Source organism: Rhincodon typus, chromosome 3 (assembly GCF_021869965.1).
Source record: "Rhincodon typus isolate 14 chromosome 3, sRhiTyp1.1, whole genome shotgun sequence".
Classification (NCBI taxonomy): domain Eukaryota; kingdom Metazoa; phylum Chordata; class Chondrichthyes; order Orectolobiformes; family Rhincodontidae; genus Rhincodon; species Rhincodon typus.
In genome coordinates, this window is record NC_063334.1 from 46,721,736 (window position 1) to 46,731,330 (window position 9,595).

General features: G+C 39.7%; 1 protein-coding gene across 6 annotated transcripts in view; it reads left to right on the plus strand.

Annotated features, from left to right (window-relative positions):
* The first annotated feature begins 3,451 nt into the window (after positions 1-3,451).
* The window catches only part of lyrm7 (LYR motif containing 7), a 29,029-nt gene continuing 22,885 nt past the window's right edge, over positions 3,452-9,595 (plus strand). For 3 of the 6 annotated variants that reach the window (XM_048595360.1, XM_020521193.2, XM_048595356.1), the window contains exons 1-2: positions 3,452-3,532; positions 5,678-5,750. In XM_048595360.1, the coding sequence (XP_048451317.1) occupies positions 3,515-3,532; positions 5,678-5,750 (91 nt within the window). In that variant the 5' untranslated portion in view covers positions 3,452-3,514. The other 3 variants (XM_048595357.1, XM_048595359.1, XM_048595358.1) reach the window with 3 other exon arrangements.

Sequence of the window (9,595 nt, forward strand, 5' to 3'; positions counted from 1 at the left end):
TTGGCTATGATAAATTGGGAAGTGTTACTTAACGGGATGCACAGAATGATGGATATACAAAGGCAAACATTTAAACAGCACACGGATAAACTGCAACAATTGTTCATTTGGGTCTGGTACAAAAGTAAAATAAGAAAAGTGGCTAGTGAATGGGAGGTACTGAAGAAAATCAGTTCTACTTGGGAAAACATGCTGGGGAATCTGCTGGGATTAAAGGATGATAAATCCTCAACGATGATAAAATACAGTTGGGATTCCATGATTAGCCAAAGCGGGGTGGGGGTGCTGACCAGATTTTCTGGGACATTGACAGAACCCATAAAATCTTGGCCTAATGTGCTTTCTTTCTGGGATAGATTGCTCTACATTCTATCATACCAAATTTCACAAAAAAACCTCTCAAACCCAAGACAGTTTTAATTTAAACCATGTTTATTAAACTTGTAGTCCCATATAATCCTTCAAGCCCTGACACTATCATGGTAATTCAGCACTATACATCTTCCCAAGGTCACTCTGTTTTGACATGAATACTCTGTCACAATAGCATTCAGTTATTTTGTGAGCACAACTATCATTCTCATTCTAAGCACGTTCACATATTTATCAGTCCACCAGTCATTCACTTTGATCCTTGAGCAATTTGAGTCTTCACCTGGATAGAATCATAAAGTCCCCACAGTGTGGAAGCAGGCCATTCCACTCCTCGAGTCCACACCGACCCTCACAGCATCCCACTCAGACCCATCCTCCTACCCTATTCCTGTAACCCTGCATTTCCCAAGGCTAATCCATCTAGTCTGCACATCCCTGGACACGATGGGCAATTTAACACCAACCTATCATCATCCATATCAAATTGACTGTATCCAAATGGTGTACATGTACCATTACAAACCCCTACAGGTCTGTTTCTTTCTTTTAAGACAACACATGATACAACAGAGGAAGAGAACCAGAAATGAACTTCCAAGCAATATTCTGTCATTTGACTTGTTTTCAGCTACAAGTCAAATTTAATCATCTTTATAAATGTGAAGTTACAACCTACTTAACTCAACAGTACTTATTTATACCTTAATTCTTTTGTTTGTGAAGCAGGAATACATAGAAACCAGAATAAATTCTGAATCTTTACAGGGAACTTATCTCGAAACATCAGCAACTAGGAGGCGGGGACAGAGTAACCGGTAAACCCACAGATCTGGCACGGTGCGGATTCGGGCTTAGTCTTTACAGGGCACTTAGCTTGGAACAGCACGAGGAGGCAGTGAGGGATACAGTAACCGGTAACCCTACAAACCTTGCGCCGTGAACATTAGGGCCGAGTCTTTATCGGACATGATGTGGGGGTGCCAGTGTTTGGGGTGGACAAAGTCATGAGTCACACTTGTAAAAATAACTCATTTGATGTTCGCCCTTTGAAAGGTTAAATGTTTCTCTAAATTGGTAATAAATTGTACATTATATATAAACATTTTGTTAGAATATCATCTTTTCACTTTGGAAGGTATTGCAGCTTTTCAAGGCTTTACATAGAACAAGAAAAGAAGTGTTTAAGGGTGTTGATGATGCCCTAGAAGGTAAGCTGTCTTAAATATAACAAGGTTACCACGGGTAGAACTGATGTAGATGTTGTTCTTGAAATTAAGCATATTAATACAGAATGCAGTGATATATTTATGACCTTATGTGAATATGTCCAATTTAAAACAAATTTTATCACAAATTTTAAGTAAAAGGAAAGACATTATGGAATGTGAAGATCCAACTTCGTAAAGTTGAAATAAAAACACCACTAACAGATAAACTTTTCATAGAAGTAGTACACGTTACATTTTTTCATCCTATTCTTGAAATTGCTGGCTTGCTTCACAGGAAAACAGTGATTTGGCACATAAACTAAGCGACCATTCTTAGTTTATGTAAATTTCTATCAAATTGTGTGTCAAGCAATATCCTGTCATTTGACTTGTTTTCAGTTACTTCAGTTTTCAGTCAAATTTAATCATCTTCATAAATGTGAAGTTACAACATACTTAACTCAACATTACTTATTCATACCTTAATTCTTTTGTTTGTGAAGCCGGAGTACATGGAAACCAGAACAAATTCTGAATCTTTACAGGGAACTTATCTTGGAACATCAGCAACTAGGAGGTGGGGACAGAGTAACCAGTAAACCATTAGATCTGGTGTGGTGCAGATTCGGGCTTAGTCTTTACAGGGCACTTAGCTTGGAACAGCACGAGGAGGCAGTGAGGGATACAGTAACCGGTAACCCTACAAACCTTGCGCTGTGCACATTAGGGCCAAGTCTTTATCGGACATGATGTGGAGGTGCCAGTGTTTGGGGTGGACAAAGTCACAAGTTACATGACACCAGGTCATAGTCCAACAGCTCTATTTGAAATCACAAGCTTTTGGAGTGCTGCTCTTTCTCAGGTGAAAATTCAAATGGTGATTTGAAACAAACCTGTTGGACTGTAACCTGGTGTTATGTGACTTATAACTTTATCAGACACTAATTTATAATGCCTGGAGTGGGACACAGTAGCTGGCAAGCCTACTTGTAGATGTAGCGCAGTGCAGGTTTGGGCATTAGAGCGGCATGGAGTCACCAAAATAATACTGTGGTTAAAGATATCATAATAATATGTTTCATAGACTAAGCATCCCCTTGAATCTAGAAGCTTATGGATGATATTGTTACTTAAGGGATTTGTTGGGGAACATAGAGAGAAACACTTTCCTCTGGGGGATTGCAGCACAAGGATACACAACCTTAAAATTAGAATTGAGGCATTCAGGGTGATGCCAGAAAACACTTCTCACAGACCGAATGGTTGTGTCAATTGAAAATTTTAGAACTGACATTAATAGATTTCTAGAACAAGAACAGAAGTTCCCGGAAAAGCTCAGCATGTCAGGCAGCATCTGTGAAGAAAAAAAATCAGAGTTAACGTTTTAGGTCCAGTGACCCTTCCTCAGATCTAATAGCTAGGTGAAGGTGAAAAGAATTATGGAACTATGTGGATGGATGGATTAAACGCAGCTCAGCCATGACCTGACTGACAGGCAAAGGGTTCTGGAAGAGTTGAACGATGTGTCATATTCCTATGTTCAGGAGTTTAACATCAAATTTCTACGGCGTTTTGGAAAAATGTTAACAAACATCACAGTTTCATTTTTTTTTCCGAAGAAGGGTCCAGACCCGAAACGTCAGCTTTCCCGCTCCTCTGATGCTGCCAGGCCTGCTGTGTTCATCCAGCTCTACACCTTGTTATCTCAGATTCTCCAGCATCGGCAGTTCCTACTATCTCATAGTTTCATTTTCCAGGTGTTGCTAATACTTAGACTTTCTTACAGATGCATTATTTATGGACTATGGCTTGCTACAGGGTCTGATTGTAATAACTTGGCAGAATTGCGATTTCGACAAGATTGTACGGTAGTTTGTCCTTGGGCAGCGCCTGTACGGAGCAGAGTTTGATACATTGGAGTTACCAACGGGATGGCCGCGCGTAGCAAGGTGAATCTGGGCCTGGGTTGAGCCCGGGATAGGGATGAACCGAGGACAGGGATCTCTGGGGATGCGGCAGAGCCTGGGGAATGTGTGTCAGTGCTGATTCGCTCGTTCATTTGGACATAATGTATTTGAGACCCTGCTCCGGCGAGTTAGCATCGTTGACGCTGCATCCAAATTTGCCCTAACGCTGCAAATACTGAGAAAGGGAGGGTGCACGTGTTCGAAGTTTTTCCGTGTTTTTAAAATAGCCTTGTAGTTTGCTTCACAGTGAATGTCGCATATATTATTTTTTTCTTCCACTGACGTTGGACTGATGCTCTGACATAATTGTCCCAGCCATGCAGAGGCAGCAATCCTGAAATATATTGCTGGCTGAAGATCGCGTCTGGTCAGACAACACTTGTAAACGTACTATTTATTTTTAAATTTAACGTGAATAAATTAGCTGTTTATTAGTGTTAATTACTTATGTGTATAGCACAGGGACTAGAACAATTGGAAATTTATTTCGTACCGACCACAAGGGTGAAATTGAAATAGTCTTGTACTTCTTTGCAATATTAATGCAGAGTCACTTGCGAGTTGTCTGAATGCAAAATCAAAACTGCATTATATTAAGGCCTGTTTAAAGCTGTCCTAACATTATTTTGCTTTAGCGTTGATAAGTAGATGGGACTTGTGTTAGTTTTGAGCATTGCGAGATTCAGTTCAACATAATTGTCTGTGTGACCTGTTTGGTGGTTTCCTTGACATCTCTATGGTTTCTTTTCCATCTGCCACTCCTACTGTTTCTGCAGACCTTAGGTTGTGCCTTTTTCCTTCACTGTCCACAACTACTAGCTCATATATGCTACTTCTCTCTCTCGGACGCCTTCCTGTTCAAGATGCAGATTCGATCTGAAGCTTACATTTATCAACGGAATTTAGCAATGTAAATATTTAAACTTGGAGGGTGTAATGTTTTAAGATTTTTTTAAACTAACAAGTCAGGTCTTACAGAGCCTAACTACAGTTTTAATATGGGTTCCTATGAGAGCCAATTTCACTTACAGTTGTTATTTTCAAGAACACAACCACAACTTTAAGTGAGGGGTGGCACAGTGGCTCAGTGGTCAGCACCGGGTACGATTTCAGCCTCTGGCGACTATCTGCGTGGAATTTGCACATTTTCTTGGTGTCTAGGGGGTTTCCTCCGGGTGCTCTGGTTTCCTCCTGCAGGAGGAAGATGTGCAGGTTAAGGTGGATTGGCCTTTACATTAGGGTTATAAGTGTAGGGGAGTGAGTCTGGGTGGGATGCTCTTCAGAGAATTGGTGTGGACTTGTTGGGCTGAATGGCCTGTTTCCACACTGTAGGGATTCTATAAACTTTTGTAAAGATTTACTGTATTTTGATATCAACTTGTATTGTAAAAATAACTCCTTTGATGTTTTGGAGTAGATATGTAGCTCTGGTTGTGGGTGTTGCGATTGGTTGGCTCGCCGAACTGGTTTGTTGTTCCGCAGACATTTCATTACCCTGCTGGGTAACATCATCAGTGTGGCCTCCAATGAAGCACTGTTGTGTTTTCCCGCTTGGTTTTAAACTCTGGAGTCTGTTGAGCTGGATTACCTCACTTCCGGTTTTCCTTCGTAGTGGAGTGTATGTGGGGTCGAGTTCTATGCATTTGTTGATGGCTTTCTTCGTGGAGTACCAGGTTTCTACGAATTCCTAGATGGATAAGGAGAACCAACAATTTGACTGGGACAACACCAAGATCCTGGGACAAGCAAAGCAGAGACAGGTATGGGAATTCCTGGAAGCCTGGTACTCCACAAAGAAAGCCATCAACAAACACATAGAACTTGACCCCCCATACACTCCACTACGAAGGAAAACCGGAAGTGAGGTAATCCAGCTCAGTGGACTTCAGAGTTTAACAACCAGGCGGGAAAACACAATGGCGCTTCATCGGAGGTCGCGCTGATGATGTTACCCAGCAGGGTAATGAAACGTCTGCGGAACAATGAATCAGCTCGGCGAGCCAACCAACCACAACGTAACTCCTTTGATGTTCGCCCTTTGAAAGGTTAAATGTTTCTCTAAATTGGTAATAAATTGTACATTATATATAAACATTTTGTTAGAATATCATCTTTTCACTTTGGAAGGTAATGCAGCTTTTCAAGGCTTTACATAGAACAAGAAAAGAAGTGTTTAAAGGTGATGATGATGCCCTAGAAGGTAAGCTGTCTTAAATATAACAAGGTTACCACAGGTAGAACTGATGTAGATGTTATTCTTGAAATTAAGTATATTAATGCAGAATGCAATGATATATTTATGACCTTATGTGAATATGTCCAATTCAAAACAAATTTTATCACAAACTTTAAGTAAAAGTAAAGACATTATGGAATGTGAAGATCCAACTTGGTAAATTTGAAAAAAAAACACTAACAGATAAAGTTTTCATAAAAGTAGTACACATTACATTTTCTCATCCTATTCTTGAAACTGCTGGCTTGCTTTACAGGAAAACAGTGATTTGGCACATAAACTTAGAATGGTCATTTAGCTTATGTAAATTTCTTGCCTGCATAGTGCACAAAGCTATGATCGTAGGTTGTTCACAGTGAAGCCTGTTAGCTATCATAAGCACTTTCTGTCATTGGATAACAATCAGGAATTTTCAAGCTATGTATTATTCAAAACTGAGGAGCCAGCTCATAGCCTTATGACTGGCTTTGAGTTCAACTGAGTTTGGCTCACATGGGATAAGAACAAGTCTACAGAATATCGTGGAACACTGATTTTTTTTTGAATGATAGAAACGGATTCTATTTTTCAAATTGAGATTTTCAAGTTTGTTAAAATATCTTGTGTGACATTTGAAATAAAGCTATTTTTTAAAGTGATTTTCATAACTTTAACTTTTATGCCTCCACATCCTTCCTGTGATGTGGCGATCGGAACTCCACAAAATACTCCAAATCTGGCCTAACTACAGTTTTATATAGTGGCAACGTGACTTGCTAACTTTTACAATCAGTGTGCTGACTGATGAAAGCAGGCATACCACACACCTTCTTTACCACCTTACCAACTTTTGTTGCACCTGCTATAGACTTGTACCTGAAGATTCCTTTGTACATCAATGCTCCTCAGGGTCCTACTATTTACTGTATACTTTCCTTTTGCATTTTGAGCTCCCAAATGTATCACCTCACACTCATCTGGATTAAACTCCACATGCCGTTTCTCCCCCCAACTTTTCAAAGTATCTTTTGACAACCTTTCTCACCATCCACAACTGCACCAAATTTTGTGTCATCTTCAGACACACCACTGACATTTTCATCCAAATTATTGCAAACAACAGAGGTCCCTGCACTGATCCTTGCGGAACACCACTGGTCACAGACCTCCGGTCCGAAAAATACCTCTCCACAACCATTCTGTGTCTTCTATGACTAAGCAAATTTTGTATCCAATTTACCAGCTCACTGTAGATTCCATGTGACTTAATCCTCTGGACGAGCTTGCACGAGGGACTTTGTCAAATGCTTTGGTAAAGTCCATGTAGACGATATCCACTGCCATGCTCTCATCAATCATCTTCGTCACTTCCTCAAAAAAAAACTCAAACATATTTGTGAGACAAGACCTCCTCTGTCCAAAATCATTCTAACACTCCCTAATAAATTCTTCCATTTACAAATGTGAGTAAATCCTGTCTCTAAGAATTTTCTCCATCAGTTTTCCTGCCACTGATGTAAGGACCACTGGCCTATAATTTCCTGTATTATCCCTGTTGCCCTTCTTTAAGGAAAAGGAACAATATTGGCTATTCACCAGTCTTCTAGGACCTTGCTGTGGCTAAAGAGGATATAATGATCTCTGTCAAGGCTTAGCAGTCTCCTCTCTTGTCTCCCTCCGTATTCTGGGATAGATCCCATCAGGCACTGGGTACTTACCTTCCTCAGTGATTTTCAAGACACCCAACATCTCTTCCTCATTAACATCGACATGTCATAGAATACCCACATAGACCTCCCTAACTGTATAAGCTGTGTTCTTCTCAGTGAATACCAATGTGAAATACTCATTATGAAACTCGAAATTTGAAATGTCGTCTAAAGACATTCTGCATTAACAAACATAACAAAATTGACACAAATCAGGAAAATGCAATTTAGCAAATGAAAATTCCTTTACTAGCATAGTAAAAGTTGGCCTTCCATTTTCCAGGTGTGTACAGTAATATAAATCGGCATATAATTTGGAATCCCTCACTTTTAACCTTATGCACATAATAAAACACTCTTGACAATAAGTGTCAAAGGAATGAAAATGTGCATAGTACAAGCCTTTCTTGGATTGACAGATTGATTCAAGTTACTCAACACAGACTTTCCTCCTGGTTGGCATGGATAAGTTGGACCGTAGGGTCTGTTTCTGTACTGTGTAACTCCAAGCTGGAGAAAAACCAAAACGTCTGGCAGCATCTATGGAGGGAGAAGCACTTAATATTTCAAGTCCAATGTTCTAAAGATGAGTCTTGCTGAGTTTTTCTGGCACTTTGTTTTTGTATGTTTTGGGATCGCTTTAAATGGTTAACAAGATCTGGTGTATGACATTAAACACAACCTTAAAGCTCTACAAACTGTTTACTAATGTACAGTTTAACAATTTAGTAAATAGTTTTTTTGTTTACTTTGATATAATTAACTGAAATTTTAAGAGTTGGAGGTCTTGCTAAGCTGAGCCCTTGCTTTGAGTTTTTGATCATTTTAAACATAATGTGTCTGTCTAAAGCTTTTATTTTACTTTTATTTTATTTTCAGTTGGGTTCCCAAGAGAGTGATGCTCAACAGAAGATTAATGATCTCTTAAATTCAGTCATAAATTCATGTCTGTAACTTCCATGCCAACCTTACATTGCAAGAAGTAAAAGTCACAAAATTGTAACATCTGGAAGAATTTATTCTCCACTACTTATCCAGCAACAGTTTAAGGAATAGAATAAAATTACAGTTTGAATGCAAGAATATAAAAAGCATAAAAACTGGAAGGACTGCGGATGCTGTAAACCAGAGACAAAAATGGAAATTGCTGGAAAAGCTCAGCAGGTGTGGCAGAATCTGTGGAGAGAAATCAGAGTTAATATTTTGGGTTGAGTGACCCTTCCTCGGAACGGCACTGTCTGAATCTGGTAGCTCTACAAAATGTTTATCACATGCATACTAAAACATCAAAAGCTGCGAGTGACAGACACACTTAAGTAAGTGATTTGTAACCAGCAGATCAGATCAGACTCTGTGGTCTTGCCTTTTCCACCTATGAATGTTGGTGTATAATTAAACGACTAACAAGAGGAGAAGGTTCCACAAACATCCCTAACCTAAAATATGCAGAAGCCTAGCATTTGAGTGCAGAAGACAAACTGATCCATCTTGACCTCCTTCTGAGTTCCCCACCATCACTTGCCAGCAAACCAATTTGCTGCACTCCGCATGAAATCACTTAAAAAGCTAAGCACATTAGATGCAGCAAAGGCCATATGCTCCAAAAAAAATGTACCCAGGAAAAGCTACATCCTAGCCAGGTTGTTCCAGTGCAGCTATCATACCAGCATATATCTGTATAGTCAACAATGTGGAGAAATTGCCAAGTTACGTCCTGTCCTCAATAAAAGACAAAACCAATCTGATCAATATTATCCCTTCAGCCTTCTCTTGATAATCATCAAAGTGATGGGTGGTGAAATTGACAGTGGCACTTCAACAGCAACAACCCCTGCTTAGTTCAGGCTCTGTTTGGACCACCTATTTTCTGACTTCATTCCAGCCCTGATCCAAGCATGGTCAACAGGTCTGAATCCAGATGTGAGGAGCATCCTTAAATCTAGGTGGCATTTGACCAAAAGCCTGGTAAAAATTGAAGCCATTGGAAAATGGAGAAAAATTCCAACATTTGAAATCTTATCGAATATTCAGGAAAATTACTGTAGTTCTTGAAGGCTAAATTTCTCAGGCCCAGGGTATTGCTACAGAGATTCCTCAGGACCGTGTTCAAGTCCCAACTAT